This window comes from Ursus maritimus, unplaced genomic scaffold (assembly GCF_017311325.1).
Source record: "Ursus maritimus isolate PB19 unplaced genomic scaffold, ASM1731132v1 scaffold_2, whole genome shotgun sequence".
Classification (NCBI taxonomy): domain Eukaryota; kingdom Metazoa; phylum Chordata; class Mammalia; order Carnivora; family Ursidae; genus Ursus; species Ursus maritimus.
In genome coordinates this window covers 36,322,640-36,343,676 of record NW_024424452.1, presented here as the reverse complement: position 1 = coordinate 36,343,676, position 21,037 = coordinate 36,322,640, and the positions used below count along the sequence as shown (strand labels likewise).

Sequence of the window (21,037 nt, the reverse complement as noted above, 5' to 3'; positions counted from 1 at the left end):
GGAGGACCGCCGGGACACGGTGCCTTCTGGGAGGCTGGGAGCCTTGGCAGCCGTTACGTCACAACCGGTGTCTCGTTTCCGGTGCGGAAGCCTGGTCTCCCCGCTCGGAGCGGGCGGGCTGCGCTTGAGAAGGCGATGCTCGCGGACGACATGCAAAGCTCTCAGCGCCAGAGGGAGAACGGGCTGGCGGCAACCGCTGTTTCTGTGGCTCGGTCTGGGAGACGGAAAGCAGGACGCTGGCTCCAACCCTCCGCGACGGGCTGGCTCCTCTCCAGGTACTGGGGGTGTGGCTCCATGGCCTTCTGGGAAATGTAGTTCGGCTCCAAACAGGCAATGGGAGGCCGACCGGCGAGGCGGTTGGGGCAGGACAGTCTCCACCCCCACCCCCCCACCTCCCGCCTGGGGCTCGACCGGTAGTGGGCTGCCTCTAGGACAGGAAGACCTGCGAGAATCTGCGGCTGTTTCCGCTGCAGCATCCAGGGTGCGTCGAAGGACCGCTGAGGCGGTGAGTGGGTGGCGGGTCAAGGTCTATGCCTGGTTCTGGGTCCTGTCACAGCTGTCTTTTCCGGTAGGGGCGGCCCATAGGTCAGAACCGAGCGACCCTCCCCTTCCCCGCTTGCCCTCTTCTAGCTTGGGGTCTGAACGGGCCATCTTGTTTTCTTAGAAATCCTAGTGATCCTTCTGCAGTCGCCGTCGTTTCCGTCCTCAGCCTCTCAGGGAGTCCTAACCGCCCTTTCTCCCTGCGTTGTTCCCGTACTCGGTTCATTCCCCAGTGAGGCACTGATCAGGGTTGTGACAACCCCGGGGCAGGGATTGCTTTATTCCTGTATGTGACGCCAGCTTCCAGCTGGATGACCAAAGTAAAAACATAAATGGATGTTTTTTCCTTAACGCTAACTATAGGTGACTCATATAGCCATGGTTTAAAATATGTTACAGACTTGTGTCAAAACTATATGTTACCAAAAGTTTTTCTAAAAACAAAGGATACTTGCTTTTCCAGACATCAAAAACCAAAACAAAGCAAACAATAACAAAAACTCCTTCAATCAAAGCAGTACGGTTTAAACTGGAAGTAAATAGAACAGTAGAAAAGAATAGTAAGTGCCGAAGTTGATCTGAATGTACGTGGACCTGTATGAAAGGATAGCATTTCAACTTAGTGTAAAATAGATGGTGCTAGCAAAAATTGTCTATTCTTCTGGAAAGAAAGAAAGACTCGTGTCCTTATATACAAAAAAATGGAATTTAATAGCCAATAAAAGAACACAAAAGACCATTAATTTAATGTCGGGGCACCTGGGTGACTCAGTCCGTTAAAGCATCTGCCTTCAGCTCAGATCATGATCTCAGGGTCCTGGGATCGAGTCCTGGCATCAGGCTCCCTGCTCCGTAGGGAGGCTGCTTCTCCCTCTGTACCCGCCCCCCATGCACGCGCGCGCCTGTGCGCGCGCGCGCTCTCTCTCGCAAAAATAAATCTTAAAAAAAAACCTGATGAGTGGCTAAACAACATTTAGTATATCCATATAACGGATTATTATTCAGCTATAAAAAAATGAATGAGTACTAATACATGCTGCAACGTGAATGGACCTCGAAAACATTTTGCCAAGTGAAAGAAGTCAGTCATAGAAGACCACATACTGTATGATTCTGCTTGCATGAAATGTTCAGAATAGGCAAATCCATAGAGACAAAAAGTAGGGTAGTAGTTGCCAGGGGGTGGGGGAAAGGGAGAGTGGCAAGTGACTGCCAATGGATGCAGGGCTTGTTTTGGGGGTGATGAAAATGTTCTGGATTTAGTGGTGGTGTTTGTACACATTGTGAATATACTAAAACCCACTTACCTATATACTTTAAAAGGGTGAATTTTATGTTTTGTGAATTATATCTCAATTAAAAAAAAAACACCAGACAGGGAAATTTTTCATCGTACAAATACAAGTGTTTAGTATCTAAAATATTTTTGAGAGACGCCTGGGTGGCTCGATGAGTTAAGTGTCTGCCTTTGGCTTAGGTCATGATCTCAGGGTCCTGGAATTGAGTCCTGAATCAGGGTCCTTGCTCAGTGGGAAGCCTGCTTCTCCCTCTGCCTGCTGCTCCCCCTGCTTGTACTCTCTCTCTGACAACTAAATAAAATTTAAAAAAATAATAAAATATTTTTGAAGAAATACTAGAAACAACTAAGTTCAATATCTAGATTCCACACAGCAAGTAGTCAGAGAAGCTGTGCTGTTTCTGTAGAATGAAACAAAAGGTAGAAGTCCACCTGGAAAATTCACAGCCTTACTAACAGATAATGAAATAAATTAAAACATAGGTAAAACCCCATTATATCTCTATTGAATGAGCAAAAAATTTTAAAGGAGAAACATTGCTTTGGGCATGAAACATCATTTAATCTTTCTGGAGGATTGTATGGCCAACTGTAGCAAGTGTTATCACATAGTTCACATTCTGGAGCCATTTTAGGAGTAACAGAAGAAAAAAATATGTGTATGGGGAGATGGTGGAATACAGGAAGCTATTCATGGACAGGTTATAGCAAGGGAGAATTGGGAACGGCTAAGCAAATAGAGCACATGAACTCTGTCAGAGAATGGATTATGTGCATAGAACAAAGCTCCATGGAGAAACCAGGGCCACAATCGCAGAGAAGCCGAGTCTAGTCTAGGCTCTAGTGTGAGGATGGAAAGATGAGTTGGAGTGCGAGGGGTTTGGAGTCTAATCTTCATTTGAGTCTTTTTTTCCCTTTACATCCTTTCTCTTTACATCTCTTTATTTTTTTTTAAGATTTTATTTATTTATTCGACAGAGAGAGAGACAGCCAGCGAGAGAGGGAAGAAGCAGGGGGAGTGGGAGAGGAAGAAGCAGGCTCATAGCGGGGGAGCCTGATGTGGGACTCGATCCCGTAACGTCGGGATCACGCCCTGAGCCGAAGGCAGACGCTTAACCGCTGTGCCACCCAGGCGCCCCTCTTTACATCTCTTTAAATGCAGGATGATAGAGGGGATATCTGTGAACTAGAACAGATTTTCAGATACAGATCAGGACAGACTTTTAAAAAAATCTGACACTTGGAATATGTGTCAAATGTTTTCCCACTATACAGCTCCATCTTTTTCATGGTATTCAGTAGGGAAATGGGATCTCACAATGATTGACTAAATGACGACAAATTGAGTGCAAACTGAGTGCAATTATGACCAAGTTTTCTAACTTATTTATTTATGAGACTTAGCCAATACTCTGAAGATCCATAATTCATTAATCCAGGTACAAAAATATAACAACCCAGTCTGCTTGTTCTATTTCTCAGCTTTCCAAGTCTTCAAGAAAGAGGAGGATAGAATGAGGGGACACATCCTTGCCGTAGAATTCTGAGGGAAGACGAGGGTGAGATCTCTGCCTTGGGGGCATCTTAGGTGCAATTCATACAAGGATTTATTAAGCAACAGCCATGTACTTCTTCCTCTGAGGTGTCATCAGTGCATGTGTTCTCTTCACCCTTAGTTTACCAATATTTGTGTACACAGCTTATTTCTGCTACCATTCCATAGACTCTTTGGGCACAGGTACTCTTCTCTTATTTGTTATATTACCCACCGCAGCTGGAACCCAGTAGGCATACAGTAATGACAGTTGAGTGTACAGATTCAAGATACAAGGTTGGGAGCCAGAAGAGGGATGCAAAGTGTTGGGCATTCAGTGAGATCCCTGGTCACCCACTGGACAGATGGTCAGAGGATCCATGTTCTTCCCTCCATCATGTGTTCCAGGGCTGAACATAGGCTTAAGGGGCCCAGAAGAAGAGAAGCTGGTGAATGTGTAGATGAGAGATTTGTATGTTACATTGTAAAAGGAAATGTCTCCAGCCTGGTAGTCCAGGAAGATGCCCACACGTCTGGGGGGTTCCCTTATCTGCAAGCGTGTTGGGGGAATGGTGGACACCTGGTACTCATTCCGCTTCATCATCATCACTACCCAGTAGCCATTGTCGGGTGACAGAGTCATGCTCCCTTTCCTGCTCGCAGATGCCTTGCAGATGCCCAGGATCCACCCTGTCTTTTTTCCCACCTCCACTTCCCAGTAATGGCGGCCAGAGAGAAAGCTTTGAAGGCCTAGGGTGATGGTGCAACTATCAAATCTTTCTGGATTGTCAGGCAGACGATTACACTTGTCTCCAAGTCTCACGCTCTTCAGGTTATTAGAGAAGATGAGGTTGGGGTGGGCAGTTTCTGCATCCAGAGTCACATCAACTGCAGAAAGAATTAGAATAACTAGCTCAGGGTCCATGGGAAGTGGACCTACAGGGTTCTCCCCACCTCCAGGAAACATGGGTAGGAGCAGTCTTGTGGAACGCACTGGAGGTCAGCACAGGGACCCAGCAGGTGAAGTCCACTTGCCTTAGTCTGGGCACTTACCGGCATATGCCTGAGCGCAAATCAGTTCTGGAACTACAGAGAAAAAGAAGATGGGGGCAAAAAACCTGAGTATCCAAATTCAGAGAGGCTAAATGTACCCTGGTCACCACAACAAGGAAAGACAAGGACCCCTGCCCTGGCTCCGGACCTTGCTTCCTCTGCTTGGGTTAGCCCCATTACTCCTAGACCCTGGGGCCTGCCTTAAAGACTGTGGTCTGATGAGCTGACCCAGCCAACAAATCCAGCACAGAGCCTATGAAGGCTTTCTTCTGCCTTTGTTACACGTGTTTTTCTCTCTTCTAAATAATGCCCAGAAATCAATAGCATAGGGGATATCACAGTAACCCCTGACAAGTACGTTCTGCCATTACCATACTCACCATTGAAGCTGTCCGTTTCTGAACGCAGCTTTTCTAAAAGAAGAAAGAGAGCTTGAGTTAAGTTCCCCAGCTAGGGACAGATCAGGAAGAGGCTGAAGGCAGCGTCAGAAAGGCCATGGGAGATGGAGGAGGGATGCCAGAGGGGTCTGGGCTACATGGACATCAAGGAGGACGTGAGCAGGTGCCTCCCCTTTCCCCCAAGCCCACCTACCCAAGAAGGACTTCATGCGCTTCTCCACAAACTCTGATTTCTGGTAGATCACATGGATCTTTTTTTCCACATCTGAAGGAATGCCCCAGGGCTTAGGAACAGTTGCTATCTTGACCCTAGAGACAAAAGACTTGGCCAGAGAGGGCTGGTGCATGGGAGTAGCCCAAGTCCCCATGAGGTGGAAGTAAGGTGCAGCGTCCACGGGGGACACGCAGCCCACTTGGGCTTGGCAAAGAAAGTCTTCCCTGGACTCCGAGTTTTAAATACTCTTTCTCAGCTTTGGCCACAGATTGGCATCACCTAGGGAGTTTTAAAAACCACTGATCTCAAAACCATAGTGAGTTTTTATAATGGCCTTAAAATGGTGCTGATATTGAAATGCTCAACCCAGAATTACCTATGTCAAATTATTTATACTACTTTTGTCCTTTTCTGTTGAAATAAAAATGATAATAAATAAGAAAAAAACAATGAGATATGACTCATTAGGATGGTTATTATTATTTTGAAAAAAATCAAAATGACAGGTGTTAGCAAGGATGTGGAAAAATAGGGACCCTTGTGCATTGGTGGTAGGAAAGTAAAATGGTACTGACACTGTGGGAAATAGTATAGTGATTCCTCGAAAAACTAAACATAGAACTACCATATGACACATCAGTTCCACATCTTGGTATATGCCCAAAAGAATAGAAAGCAGAGACTCAAACAGATATATGTACAGCAATATTCATAGCAGCAGCATTCACAATACCCAAAAGGTGGAAACAACCCAAGTGTCCATTGGTGGATGAAAGGATAAACAATTTGTGGTCTATGCATACAGTGGAATATTACTCAGCCTTACAAAGGAGTGAAATTCTGACACATTCTGCGATGTGGATGAACCTTGAAGACGTTATGCTAAGTGAAATAAGCCAGACGCAAAAGCACAAATACTGTATGATTCCACTCATATGAAACAGAGTAGTGAAATTCATGAAGATGGAATGTAGAATGGTGGTTGCCAGGGGCTGGGGGAGGGGGCAATAGGGAGTTAGGTTTTAATAGTATGGAGTTTCCATTTGGGAGAATGAAAAAGTGCTGCAGACGATGGTGGCGTTGGTTGAACAATAATATGAATGTACTTAATGCCACAGAACTGCACATTTAAAAATGGTTAGAGTGGTAAGTTTCATTTTATATGTATTTTATCACCAAAAAAAGGAAAAAAATTATGCTAGGATCATGCTCTTGAAGATTGGAATTTAATTTGTGTGCCAGGGCCTGGATGTCAGGATTTTGTAAAGCTACTGGAGTAATTATAATGTCCAGCCTCCTCTCTTCCCTCCCCTTCCTTCCCCTGTTTGGGCTTAGCATCACCACTCCTAGAAAGTGCTTCCCTCCCTGAGACCATAAGCACTTGTGGAGGGAGGCACTTCCGCAGGAACAGTTTGCATGAGGCAAATTGCAATCTTAGGAACCATCATTAGCACGATAGGCTGTGTTCTTTTCAGTCTTCAGCCCATGCTCTCTCTCCTGATCACACTCCCATTTTTCCTACACAAATCCAGAAAGGCCTTAGGAAGCTGCAGGAGATGGGAGGAGCCCAGGAGGAGTCATAGACTCGGGGCTGGGAGCATCTCCCTCCTAGGGATGCCTCCCCCACTGCTTCCTGCAGGATACCCAAGGGAACACGAGGGGACCTCTCGGTACCTGTGCAGGGTGACTCCGATGTCCTAGGAGAGAAAAGAGGGAAGCTCTCCATTACCAGTCTCCTAGGGGCTGCACTGACTCCTGGTCTTTCCTCTTGGGCTCACAGCCCTGGGGTGTCAGCAAAACTGGGGTACCTCTCCCCCATTCTAATTTTTATTACCCGAGTGGTAGCCTGGTCGGGCTTGCAACAGAACTGCACCCAAACCCTGCTTTTCTCTTCTGGGATGGCAGGGGATCCCTTGTAAGCTGGGCCACCCTGGGCTCCTGAGGGCTCATCAAAGGGGTCTGGGCACAAGACCTTTGTCTTGTACTGACTTGGGCAGAGCTAATGGCAGTGCTGAAAGCCCATGTCATCCTTCTGGGCACAGTGGGAAGGGGAAAGCCAGGCCCAGCCACACTTACCTTCATAAGCTCCCATTCCGGCTGGCACTGCTTGGCTTCCAACTCCCCAATCAGCTTGTCAAGAAGGGCAATGTCTCTGGACACATGGGTGTTATATTTTTCCCCAACCTGGCCAATGGTCTGGCTCAGATCCTCTAGTGAGGCCACAAAGAGCTTCTCTTGCTGCTCCAGAAGATGGTACAGCTGCTCCAACTGGTGCCGGAGTGTCTGCTTCTGGGTTTCAATTTGTTTCTGGGGAACAGAAAGGTGTAGGGGTCTGTGCAGTGTGTTGGAGGTGTGTGCCCAGGGAATCCCTAGAAGCCCACCTCCTGGAGGTGGATAAGAGGCTGGATCCCTCAGCTTCTTGGAGGACTGGATTTTAGAGAAGGAGACAAAATGGGCCAGAACCTTCCAGAACAGACTGAGGGTGGCAGGGGCCGGCTCTTGTAAAATGCCCTAAAATCTAGTATTCTGGGTTGATTTGTATCCCCTCCAAAATTTATGTTAAAGTCCTAACCTCTGGTACCTAAAGAATATGATCTTATTTGGAAATAGCATCATTGCCGATGTAATTAGTTAAGATGAGGTCATACCGGAGTGGGCCACTGGCGTGGGGAAGTTGGAACACAGACACAGGGAGAACACCATGTGAAGAAACACAAGGAAAAGATGACCTCTACCAGCTGAGGGGAGCGGCCTGGCAGATGTCTGTCCTTCACGGCCCTCAGAAGGAACCGGTTCTGCCGACACCTTGACGGCGGACTTCTGGCCTACAGAACTGTGAGGGAATACATTTCTGTGGTTTAAGCCACTCAGTCTGTGCTACTCTGTTACGGCGGCCACAGGACCCTGACATATCTGCTATCATCTTTTTCCTTCCTTGAAAGCCAGTGTGAGGATGATATATGCCTGGGGTTGTAAATGGACAAGGTTATGACCACCACAGTGTCCAGGAAGGAGACTTCTCTCTACTCTCCACCAGAGTGCTGGCATGCAAGGTCCTCAGCGTGGCTCTGAATGAAGGCAGTCAGTCCGTTTATGTGAATGTAAGTGAGCTTGACCTCTGCTACCGCTGCATGTAGGGCAGCCGCCTGGCCCATGTTCTAGCGAGAGTTTCTGTGGAAAGGTGAACTGGCTCTAGGGAACATTCTTCCTCCATGGAGGGAGAACCCCTTTCGAATCTTCTAAGACTGGACTTAAGAAGTCTCATCATTTTGAGCTCTCTAGTCTTTTTGAACCAAAAATGTTTCCTCACCCCTTGTTGTTGAGCGTGCTAACATTGGCTTTTTTTTCCTTAAAGAGGACAGGTCAGTTGTCATGTTCAATGGCCTATATTCTAAAATTGTCTGATAATTTTGCTTATGATTAAGTTCAGATTAAGCATCTTAAACAAGAATACCATATTCTTAATGCTCTAGGCTCCCTAGCACATCCCATGGGGAGGCAAAGAGTGTCCAGTTTGTCCATCACCATTGTTGTGATACAGAGGTCAGTCACTTGGTTGAGGAGGGGTTTGCCTCATCTCTCCAGTGTAAGTACATATTATTTACTTTATAATTATTAAGTAATTGGAGGAGTGGTACTTTGAGAGGATGTCAATATCCTGTTCTCTTACGATCTTCTGCTAAAATTTTTGTTGATGATCTCTGTTGGTGTTCATTGATTTATTGGTGTTTGTATAGTGGAAAATTTCTTTTTTGAGGTTTTTAAGAAGTTTTTATTTATTTATTTAAGTAATCTCTGCACCCATAGAGGGGCTGCAACTCACAACCCTGAGATCAAGAGTCCTATACTCTCTGCCCGAGCCAGCCAGGCACCCCATAACCGTTCATCCATACTTGTTTTAGCTGGCATTGGGCTGTAAAAAAGTTTCCCCTCCCCCTTTCATATGATTAAAAAATTATATATATTTTTGACTATTGAGAGGAGGAAGAGTAGAAGTCTTGAAAACAGCATCACCTTTCCATGGGGGCTTTCCATGGGGGCTCATGTCACTGTGAGTGTTTTAAGGGAAGAACAGACCTTCTTGTCTCCCTGAGTTTCCATGTGGCCCAGGCTTCTGCCTCACCGTCATGGTGGGGAGCATCCCTGACCTCTGCTTCACCCACAAGTTCCAAGCCACCTGGTATTATAGGGAAGGTGTTTTCTTTTCTTCTTTTTTAGAAAGAGAGAGCGAGAAGGCGAGCTGGTCAGTGGGGAGGTGGTGAGGTGACCAGGGGAAGGAAGGGCAGAGGGAGAGAGGGGCTCGATCTCACGACCCTGAGATCATGACCTGAGCTGAAATCAAGTCAGACTCTTAACCGACTGAGCCACCCAGGCACCCTAGAAAGGGGTTTTCTTTTACTACACTTCATGAGTTTCCCAAAAATTAGACACCTAGGCCAATGCCATGCCCACCCCCATTCCTGCCCTTTGTTATCTTTGCCTGTTTCCCATTGTGGTTTGGGAGATGGGATCCAGCCAACAGAAATGGGTCAGACAAATTAAGGCTCTTTGGGGTAGTTGAATTTGCTTGCAGGGAGAATGGAAGCAACTTATGTGTCCTAGGTTCAACAGAGGAAGGCCAACAAGTGTATTTATTGAAATCTGTGGCATCACAAAATGACAGTTGTAAAGAAAATGTCTAACCATTTGAGGGGGCGCCTGGGTGGCACAGCGGTTAAGCGTCTGCCTTCGCTCTCAGGGTGTGATCCTGCCGTTATGGGATCGAGTCCCACATCAGGCTCCTCTGCTATGAGCCTGCTTCTTCCTCTCCCACTCCCCCTGCTTGTGTTCCCTCCCTTGCTGGCTGTCTCTCTCTGTCGAGTAAATAAATAAAATCTTAAAAAAAAAAAAAAAGAAAATGTCTAACCATTTGAATTTTTAAAAATCCATGCGGTTTTAAAAAAAACAAAATGGACAATTATAAAAATGATACAAAGGAGTATTTAAAATAGAAAAGTCTCTCTTCCCATTTCCTCAATCCCATCCCTCAGTGACAGCCACTGGTGTTAATTTCTCTAGACCATTTTGTAGTGAATATGAGAAAGCACAGCTCCTTGGAGATTTCCCTCCCTGCTGGGAGTGGGTGTCCCTCTCCAGGGACAAGCTCCTATTACCTCCCTGCCCCCCAAGAGCAGGTAATTCTAAATAGGTGATCAGTTCTGCTTCCCTGTGAACTGAACATAATTTGGGGACCCCTGCTCACTCCCCTCCCTCCTTTTTCAGGGGTGAATTCAGGCAAGGATTGGCCACAGAACACCCCTGGCCTTACCAGGAAGTTTGCAGTCTTCTTATCCCCCTGAGATCTCTGCTCCTCCCCAGATTTTCTCAACTCCTTCAGATGTTCCAGCTGCTTTTGAATTTGCTCCTGGAAAAGGGGCACTTGTTGAAGCCTAAACTTGGCCTCTGCTATCTTTAGTTGGTGCCAGCTCTAGAGGGAAAACTCTGCTTTAGGGAGTAAAGCTGAGGGTGCTGCAGCCAAGAGCACAGGGAGGGCCCAGGAAAGGGGGAAAATGAATCCATCACACCAAGGGAAGCAGATCCAAGAGGTGGTGAGAGAGAGATTCTTAATGACATGTGGGCACCTGGATTCAGCCATACCTGAAGCTAGTGCCCTTGGATCTCAGCTGCATGAACCAGTAAATTCCCTCTTTGCTGGTTTGGTTTGTATTGTGTTTTTGCCACTTAACAGCCCAAAAATGCTGACTAATGCACCAACATCCCAGGGTTGGGAAATAAAGTAGCCCTGACTCCCCACCCCACCCACAAGAAGCCCTACCTTGTATTCCAGGGCAGCCTCCTCAATGGGGCGTACCCAGTGGCCTTGATGTTCCTGAGTCAGCCTGCAGATGAGGCAGATAGGCTCCCTGTGGTCCTCACAGAAGAGCAGCTGGACCTGCTTCATGTGTCTCTCACACTGTGGCAGGGACTTGGGGCTCAAGTTAGCTATCTGCAGGCCTTCGTGCTGCTTGTTGTCTTCCGAGTTATTTACTTGGAGTGAGGCCAGGCTCAGGAAGCTGCTGCGTTTGCGTATGCCTGAGGTCTTGGGATCCCTAGAAGCAACGGAGTATCTGCAGGAATCGTCTCCTTCCTGAGCACGGCAAAGGGGATACACAGCCTCATCCTGTGGCTTCCCTGGGGACATGGCAGTGGAAAAATTTCCTGAGTGACAAACCCAAAATGTCCCAAAGGGGTGCTGCAAGGCGCAGCAGAGAGAGAGAGAGAGAGCCCATGCCTTGTACACACAAGTTCCTGGTTAGACTGTTGCCACTTCTAACTTGTCCTCCCCTGACTTCGTTCCAGCAAGGCAGCAAACCACCCAGCGGAAGTGAGGGCAAAGGGCTAGATCTCATGACCGTCCTGAGATTTGAATTCCTGGGTATTTATCCTAAAGAAAAGCCTTTTGTTATAAATTCTATGCCTTCCTCCCACACATATACAGATCTAGCAGGTGATATAAAGGCAGTGAGACGTTCTGACCAGTGTTTGCTCTGCCACTTAAAACCACCCAGGCTGCTCATGACTCGAGTGGGAGCCCCCTGGGAACAGTAATTCACTCATAGTCTGACCCCTAGCAGAGTCCCTAGCACATGATAAGGATTTGAGAAGTCTGTGTTAAATGAAAGAACTAAAGGGACCTCTCCTCACATCCAGGTTCAGGAAGAATTAAATGGAAGTAAGGAAAGAGACTTGATTTTATAAGGCTGAAGGGTATAATGCACCATGATGACAAACAGCTATGACTAGTGTGCCCCAAGACCATAGCACAACCTCATAAAGCAGAATGACAGGAGGTACAGTCAGAAACACACTCAATTCATTAGTCCCCTCCCACCACCTCTCACAAGGTTCCAGGAATTCATATCACATCTGTAAGTGAGACTGTGGGAGGCCCCTTTAGTAACCATTCTCCCCTCCTTCCCTAATGATAGAATTGATTGCTGCCCATCAATTGATGGCTGCTTCCCTGCCCCCCTCCCCAAAACCCCATTTCTTGCAGTTAGGTGTGGCTACTTGACTACATTCTGGCCAAAGGGATATAAATGAAGGCATCCTGAACAGATTCTAGAAACTTCTGGAGACTTTCCCTAAGTAATACTCTTCTCCTTTGTCCTTCCATTGTGCTGCTTGGAATGAGGATGCCACCCCCTGAGACCATGAGTTTGAGAGCAAACTTTGTGGAGCAGAAAAACAGCAGGAGCCTGGTTCCTGGCCCATGGAGTACCACATCTGTTCTGGACCCTCTGTGTTGTTTATGTGAAGGAGAGACAAACTTCTGTCTTGTTTCAGTTAGCATTATTTTGGCATTTATGTCATCCACAACCCAACATAATCCCAATTTCTGCCTCCTTAGTAGATGAGATTTAGGATTTTAGCCAACAGCTTTCCTCCCTGCCCAGAAAGGTGAATGGCAGAATCTCAGCCCCATGACATACTGCCATAGGGTCATTGTGAGAAGCAGGTATTTTACCCAGTCTTTTCCAGATGCTCACGCTGGTGTCTGTGACTTCTGTGGAATTCTAAAGGATTTCAGAGTGTCTAAGAACTTGAACTTCTATGCAACATTTTATGAAGATGTGCATACGTACATTTTTTTCAGGATTCACAGCCTACCTCAGATCCCAGGGGGCACCCAGGGATCTGTTGACATAAATACAGTGGGGATAAAAGGTTTGTGAGGGAAGACCTACACAGGTCACCATTCCTAAGGATGCCAGGTTTTCTGAGTTTTGGGGTCCTTTCTTACCTGAAGAAGGAGAGACTTCTGGACCTGAAGGCTGGTGGAGCTCACTGCCTGCCACCTCCTTCAAGGTCTCAGAGGGTTCTTGACCCTCAATTCCATTTTTCTTTGAAGGTCCTGTAGATTCTGGATGCTCCCAGGTTGTCTGGAGACCAGACGACGATACATTGGAAAGTGTGTTCCTGAATACTCCCCCCTTCAAGATCATGGAATGTTCTGGATTCCTGGGGCCTTTCTCTGGAGCCACAGTAGCACCTATATCCAGAGTGGCCACTTCACTGGGGGTGGCTGCTGAGTCTGGATGATCACTTCTCATTTTCTCTTGACTCAGAAGAGTTTCTGGATTGGGGAGTTCTCTCTCTCTCGAAATGGTAAAATCAAGACTTCTGGGTCGCTGCTGCCTGGAGATCCTGGATTTTATTCTTTGGGACCCAGTAGGAGATTCAGAGGCATGTTCTTGGAGACTTCCTGTAGAGCTGGAATTCCTGCGTAGCTTGCCACTGGGACTCCCCTTCTCCCCCTGTTGCTTGCCATAAAGCGGGCTTCTCCTGGAGGACAGAGTCATGCTCCTGGACCCTGGCTTGCCCTGCATATCCTGGTCCTCAGAGGTCGTCTGATCTCTCCGTTTGCCCTGAGGCTTCTTCTGGGACCCCCTTCCAGCCTCATGCTGGCCGGATGGCCGGCTGATGGCCCCATCACCACTTTGCCGCTGCCTATCACCTTCCAGGCCATCTGGTATCCTCAGGCCCTTGGGCTTATTCTCCCCAGAGGAACAAGACATTGCTGAGCTGTCTGTGCCACTTTCTTGTATCAGATACTCTGCAAAGACAAAAGAATGTGAAGGCATGGAATTGTGCCGTGCTCAGGGCCAGGGCTTGGGACAGAAGGAAGAGAAGGGAAAATCCTCTCAGTGGTGATTATAGGTGTATAAAACTCACAAAATCTATCAAAGAATTAAGGTATTTGGCACAAAAATTTGAAAACAGACTTTGAAGGACAATTAAAACTCCAGAAACTAATTTACTTCTGTTTTATTCTTTGGTTTCACGACATGAAGAAAATCCTAACACACAGGTAAGTAAGTGTAAATGGTGATTTTTGTTTTAAACAACTTGCTTGGAAGTTTCAGGATACAGTTTCATGAAACAGAAATCACAGGAAAGTCTTAATTCCAAGGTCTACATAAAAAGGAGTTCAAGTACAGCACAAACGATTGCCCTGCTGGCCTCTAGAATTTCAGAATTTTGTTAATGACACATTTTAATATGAATTTGTTGGTTTTGTAAATAAGAAAAATTAATAAAATTTAGATTAAGTATTTGTTAACATTCTAAAGAATCCCTGAAGTATGTTCCTTGGATGTAACTTGAAAACCACTACTCTAATAAAGAAATGAAGATATCCTGTAATCAGCACTTTAATTTTTGGTAGAAGAAGCTCTTATTAAAATTGCTTCAGAGTTGTTTAAAACACTTTGCTGTTGCAAACACTTTGCTTCCTAGGAAAATGTAAGTTCCCCAAACTGACTCAAGAACTAATGGGAAAGCCCTAAAGATGCTAATGACCAGGTTTCATTTTTTTTTTTAAGATTTTATTTATTTATTTATTTGACAGAGAGAGAGACAGCCAGCGAGAGAGGGAACACAAGCAGGGGGAGTGGGAGAGGAAGAAGCAGGCTCCCAGCGGAGGAGCCTGATGTGGGGCTCGATCCCGGAACGCCGGGATCACACCCAGAGCCGAAGGCAGACGCTTGACGACTGAGCCACCCAGGTGCCCCTAATAACCAGGTTTTAAAACATGAAAAGGTAACTTAAAAACTCTACTCATCAAATTACACTGGACTCAGATTATGGTTTAGTCCTATCAGTCTTTCAGAGAGCAGAGAACTTTTATGTTACTTAAACGTTCTACTTCAGAAAAACACATGGAAAGCATTTCTAATGTGTCCTTAAAGTCTAGAAGTAGAAGAAATATTCAAACACTAACCAATATTTTTTAAGCCCATTACGTATTTGCTGCCTCTCTTCTCAAAAAAAAAAAAAAAAGTCTGAAAGCAAAAATCCAGTAGGCCACATTTGTTGATCACAGTGTGATGAAATCAGAAAGTTACAGCAAAACAGGAATAGAAGAACAAGGAGGAGAAGAAGGAAGAAAAACAAGGAAAGAGAAAAGATGAAAGAAAGGAAGGAAAAGAATTGAGAATTTTAGAATACCTTTGTGGAATGTGTCAAAGAAGAACTCAAAACTGAAAACAGGTGGATTTCAATGTGAAGATTACCTGTCGACCCTGCTGGTATGGTCAGTTAGCAAACCTTTTTTTTTCTTTCCTGAAGATAGTGGTGTGTACGTAGGGGTTAATCACAATGAAGTTAGGGCCCTTCTAAGATCAGGCATCTAGCTCCTGCCTCTCCTGATTCTGCCCTGCAGTGAGAATCTCAGCCTCCCCGCCCCCCTCACCCCACCCTGTTTTAAAGCCATTGGGACCCTTAGCTGTACTAACCCAGCTCCAAAGACCTAAGCAGCAGAAAGGACTTCATCGGCCAGAGTCACTGGGGTCATGGTAGTCCTGGGATTCCTAACCCCAAGTCACAACACATTGGTCTAAACACAAGTTCCCTCTTGCACCTTCTGCCCCACCCCATGAATAGCCAGCAGTCACACTGGGAGAGGAATGGGGCATGGGGCCTTCTTACCTGGGCCAATCGCCCTGACAAGCTCCTCTGCCAGGAGGTTCTGGTTGATGGCCCTCAGGACTTGTAGGGTCAGCTTCACAGCGTACTCCTCCCCATAGGAGGTGATCATCAGAGAAGCCAGCCTCACTGGCTTGGCATTCTGGAGCTGGCCCCGGGGGATCCGGAAGTGATCCTTCTCCAGGCTGGTGTTCTGCAGCTTAAACTTGAACTTCTCAAAGTCATCGGACACCAGCTCCTCCAGGGAGTCCAGCAGATGGTCACGGGGGGTCTTGATCATGGTGTTGACCAGGAGAGGCCAGAGATAGTTGTCTGAAACAGGCTCTGCTCTGGAACCCAGAAGGTGGGTAAAAAGAAGCCGCTTGTGAAATAGCGGAAGAGGCACAGGAAATGCTCTGCACTCTGGCGGGAACCGAGGTATGAATGTCATCGTTTATTCCCAGGGATGACACTTGCGTTCTCTTTCTCACGGATTTGAAGGCTTCTACAGCTGGGAGGGCGCAAGGTCAGCCATGTGGTCCTCCGGCCCAGCCCTCACCTTCGCATACAGCCCTGCAGAGCAGCGGGTAGGTTTGTGAAGGAGGGGCTGGGGCTGGAGTCCAGAGTCTTGATCCTAGGAAGGCGCTCAATGCTGCTTCTCCCAGGATATGGGCTGGGGGCGGGGGGGCGGGAGCAGGAACAAAGCCCCTGGTCCCACGCTGCAGAGGACCATGATGACGGTCAGTCTCTTTGGCCGGTTGTTCTCCTCCAGACTCTTGGGATTTTATTGGCCCTCCAAAGCAAATGGTGGGGGGACAGGGGGCAAAAACGCAGTCCTGCAAATTTTACCCTTCTCTGCCCAAGAAGGTGGAGCCAGAAGGACACTCCCAGGACACAAGCCCTGGCGTCACCCCTGTTGATGTAGTTCCAGTTGTCTGGTACTTCCAGCATCACGAAGGCTCAAAACACCATGTGTGGAGCTGTCGTCCTGATGTGTTTGTTCCCTACTCTGCCCTGGCTTCCCGAGAGCATACCCATGACAGAGGGTGCTTGTCCATGCACTTTTACTGAACAAGTTTTTTTTGCTTGTTTGGTTTTGTGTGTGTGTGTGTGTGTGTGTGTGTGTGTGTGTGTGTTTTAAAGTAAGCTCTATGCCCAGTGTGAGACTTGAATTCAAAACCCCGAGAACAAGGGTCATATGCTCCACTGACAACCAGCCAGCCAGGTGCCCCTGAACACATATTTTGGACACCATACCAGGATGTGGAGAAACAAGAGTGAAAAAAGACTTAGGTGTCCTTTTTAGCTCACGTCCCAGTGTGGGGCTCCAGAAGTCACTCCAGAGCTAAAGAAAGTTGTATGTGGGGGGCGCCTGGGTGTCACAGTTGTTAGGCGTCTGCCTTCGGCTCAGGGCGTGATCCCGGTGTTCCGGGATCGAGCCCCACATCGGGCTCCTCCGCTAGGAGCCTGCTTCTTCCTCTCCCACTCCCCCTGCTTGTGTTCCCTCTCTCGCTGGCTGTCTCTCTCTAATAAATAAATAAATCTTAAAAAAAAAAAAAAAGAAAGTTGTATGTGGGGTGAGCGGGCTTCTTCCATAGGTAACTGCTTCTGTCTTTCTGCATACCCTGATTTTTGTCCCCAACTTTTTGTTTTGAAAAAATTCAAACCTACAGAAAATTTACCTAGATTCACCAACTGTTTACATTTTACAGTATTTAGTGATTCTCTCTCTTACATACATGCATGTGCTTCATTTTTCCTTTTTTCTCTCTGAACCATTTGGTAGTGAATTGAAAACAGTATTAGATATCACTCCAAATACCCTACGTACCCTAAGTACAATGAACAAGGATACAAGGATATTATTTTAAATAACCAGAATACAATGATCATACTCAGGAAAATCAACATCATTATAATACTATAACGAGTCCATAATCAAATTTCTCCAATTGTCCTGATAATGTCCTTGCCAGCTTTCCCCCGCCACCAACCCAGGGGCCCTGCACTGCTTTTAGTTGTCGCGTCTCTATAGTCTGCTTCTGCTAGAACACTTTCACTCTTCCCTGCCTTTTTAAACTCTGTCAGTGCTTTTGCAAAGTCCATTCCAAGCAGAATGTCCCTTAATTTAGATCTGTGCATCATGTCCTCATTATTAGACTGAAGGTACATTCAGGTGCTCAAGATGTCTCCACTGTAAAAGGACATTTTTTCTTTGTAATTAGTAAGTAACCTGAACGTGGAAACGTCTCATTCTCCTACAGTCTTTCACCTCATGATTTTAGCTTTCATTGATGATCCTTTCCTAAATCAGTCACTACAGTGGTACTTGCAAAATGGCAATATTTCTATCACTAAGCTGGCATCATTTGCATGTCCTGGTTTAAGCTTCCTGCATTTCATGAAATTTTTGGCTTACAGATGTTTTGTTGGTAACACAATGGTGGTTACTGTGTGCCAGGCACTGCTTGCTTTATATCCATTATCTCCTAAAATCTGTGCAGCACCCCGGTCAGGATTCATCATCCTCACTGCCAGGATTAGTGGTTTAGTGACTTGCTCAGTGACTGAGCCAGGATTCAAACTCCCTCTTTTAACCACTCTGCAATAATGTCTATGTGCATGATGATAATTTATTATTTTATTGTTCTCACTAACCACAGATGTCACTTTTTCAGCCTTCCAATGAGACTCAAAATGGGCTATTCTGACCACTCCCACAGGTCATTTACAACATTCTGATGCCTGGCAGAACAAACAGTACTGTGCGTGACCAGCCTGTGTGTGACTGGCTGGGACCAAGGGTTTGATGAGTTCTGCTTGGTTGAATGTATCTTCCTGTCCACTTGGTCCACATACTTCATATTTTACAGAGTACTCAGTGCTTTTGGTTTAATAGCTGACAGCATCCAGTTTTCTGGATCCTGCTGAGAAAATAACCCCAAACCCAACATACTCCCTTAAAAATGGATGGACCTAACTGCATGCATATTTATGGTGCAAATGCTGGATGTGTGATATTCTCAGGTTGGCCCAGAAGGGTGTAGACTGAGCGTCTCTGGGATCACGACCTGTGCAGGGTTTCAGAAGGCAGGAACACAGCCACCCACAGGGAGCCTCCCACCCCTGAGACAGAACTGAAATTGTGCAACAACACACAGGGTGCTTCGTGTTCATGGGGTCCCTGACCCTGTGTTGACGGGCCAGGAAACTCCTTTAAGCTGAGATTAACATACCCATGGCAGAATTGGGCAGGAACTGGGGCTTTCCAGTCTATAGCAGGATATTTTGCAATTGCAGTGATACCTTTCGCAATAGGGAGCAATTCTGAGGCATGGACTTGTCTTTTTTTTTTTTTTTTTTTTTTTTAAGAGCAAGCACTCAAGTGGGGGGGGAGGAAGAGCAGAGGGAGAGGAGAGAGAGAATCTCAAGCAGACTCCCCACTGAGCTCAGAGCCCCGCACTGGGCTTGATCTCACAACCCTGAGATCATGACCCTGAGGCATGACCTGAGCCGAAACCTAGAGAGAGTCACTCAACTGACTGAGCCACCTAGTCGCTCCAAGGCATGGACTTGTAAGGTAATGGCATTTCTAGGTCAAGAGAAGCTGAAAGAGGTTCCATTTTTTGAGGTTCCAGTAATTTTTTAAAATGAAGAAATGTGAAAAGATGATTATAGCTCTCGGAATGCCTTTTAAATGTCTGATTGAACAGCTGTAGTGGAAAAGTGAAATCTTTCTTGTGCCTCTGTGACTGTGTGTGCCCTTATTTCGGAACACCATGATAAATCTAAATCCATTGCAGCGGCTGCAGGCAGAGCTATTTCAGCCTCTGCTCTTATACTAAGTAATGCACAGCCCAGACATCCCAACCTTTACTCCATGCCTGGGTTCATCTTTCTAACTTACTCCATCAGGGTTTCACTTTCTAACACATTTCGCTTTTCCATCACTTTGAGATTTTGAAAATCAATATGTATTACTTTTATAAAAGAAAAAAAGATAGTTCAAAAAAAGTATTTTATAATTAGCTTATCCTCCAAGGGGATATAAGTCCTGTCCCCACAACCAACATGATAAAGGAGGTTTATGGTTTTAAATAAAGTACATATCTGTTATTGAGAGAGCAGTAGGCAAGATCATGGAAGAGTTCTGTGTTAATCCGGAGTTGGAAATAATGGATCCCATTGTGACCCAAACTCTTCCCTCCCTCCAGTATATTGAATTTTAAGGCAGAGATCTGAGACTTAGAGAGGCTAACGTCTCAATTTCAAAGTGAATTTCCAGGCAATGAACCTCCCGCTGAGAAACATACTTGCAACTGTGCTTTCTGAAAAAACCCAAGTTCTGGTGCAGCCTCCAACCTCCTGAGCAGGATGGAAACAGGGAGAGAAAGCCAGCTTCCAAGGTGGCCTTGACCTGTGGAGGTTGTACAGTAGTGGGGTCGGAGTAGTTCCCGGATCGGTCCACCCGTTAGAGTTTCATTTGCAGTATGGTAACGCCAAGCAAGAAGCTTTGTGATCTCTAAAGCGCTACACACATTATTTATTCTGATTGTTAAATCTAGATGGAGGGTAAGTGGATGTTCATTTTACTTTTCAATTTTGTTACGTATTTAAACATTTTATAATTTAAAACACTGAAAAAATTTTGTTTTACCAATATTTCTAGGGACCCTACTAGGAGGCTGGCTGTGGGCATACACTGCCCTGACCACCAAAGGCTTACAGGTTAGTGAAGGAGAATAACCCGGTACCTAGAAGGCAACTGCTCTCGCTTCACTTGCACCCTTTGAGGTTCGGTTTACGTAATTCTTTCCCATTCCCACCTCCCCGCCCTCTTATCCGCTGCAGAGCGGCCCCGGGCGCTTTGGTCATGCCTACTCAGTGAGTTTCGAATATGCACAAAGTAATGGGGAAGAAAACGGGACTCCAAGATCTAGGACGTTTGGCCTGGGGCAGTTACACGACGTCTCTGAATTTGTTTCCTGTCAAATGGGTGGTTTGGGAATTTCGATGAGATAATGTATGCAAAGAAGCCTGGCACCGTGGGTCAGTGTCAGCTAGGTTCTCTGATGCTCTAGCGCTGCGCCGGGGGAGTCGTGGGCGGCGTCCGAGGGCCGGACACAGGATCCCCGGCCCCGCACAGCCGTCACCTCCGAGACCCCTCCACCCACAGCTCGCGATTCGCCGCCGCCGCGCTCGCTTCCGCGCGTGGGGGCAGGAGGACCCCACTCCGCCGGTCTCACGCCCCGCAGCAACCCCCTGGAGCAGTCGCTCCGAGGGGAAGCGGCCTGGGCTGGAGGGGGTTTGTCTGCGGGAAGAGTAGTTCGAGGATAAAAGGGAAGTGTCAGCGCAAAGCCCCGACAGGCAGGCTGGCAGGCACTGGGGGGCGAGACCACCTGGCACACTGAGTCCGGGGCCCCGGGGGGTCTGCCCGAAGGAGGGCGAGCCCAAGGAGCCAGGAGCAGCCCCGCGCGGGTTCCCTGAACGCATCGCTAGTGTGTTCGAGGGCCACGCCCTAAACTACGATCGGAGGGCGAGCGGGCGGGCTCAGC

At 46.8% G+C, this 21,037-nt stretch overlaps 1 protein-coding gene across 3 annotated transcripts; it reads right to left on the bottom strand.

The window, feature by feature from the left end:
* Positions 1-3,195: 3,195 nt before the first annotated feature.
* Positions 3,196-15,919, bottom strand: MEFV (MEFV innate immuity regulator, pyrin). Of its 3 annotated transcripts, XM_008696790.2 has the most exons (10): positions 15,507-15,918; positions 12,820-13,632; positions 10,852-11,207; positions 10,345-10,440; positions 7,113-7,343; positions 6,711-6,733; positions 5,016-5,131; positions 4,805-4,837; positions 4,425-4,457; positions 3,196-4,259 (listed from the first exon to the last, which is right to left on the bottom strand). In XM_008696790.2, the coding sequence occupies exons 1-10, from the start codon at positions 15,781-15,783 to the stop codon at positions 3,706-3,708; spliced, it is 2,532 nt and encodes an 843-aa protein (XP_008695012.1). In that variant the 5' UTR covers positions 15,784-15,918; the 3' UTR covers positions 3,196-3,705. The 3 variants fall into 3 exon arrangements, with proteins under 3 accessions (XP_008695012.1, XP_040491380.1, XP_008695013.1); XM_040635446.1 differs by lacking the exon at positions 4,425-4,457 and having other exon boundaries at positions 15,507-15,919; XM_008696791.2 differs by lacking the exon at positions 10,345-10,440 and having other exon boundaries at positions 15,507-15,919.
* Positions 15,920-21,037: the final 5,118 nt, after the last annotated feature.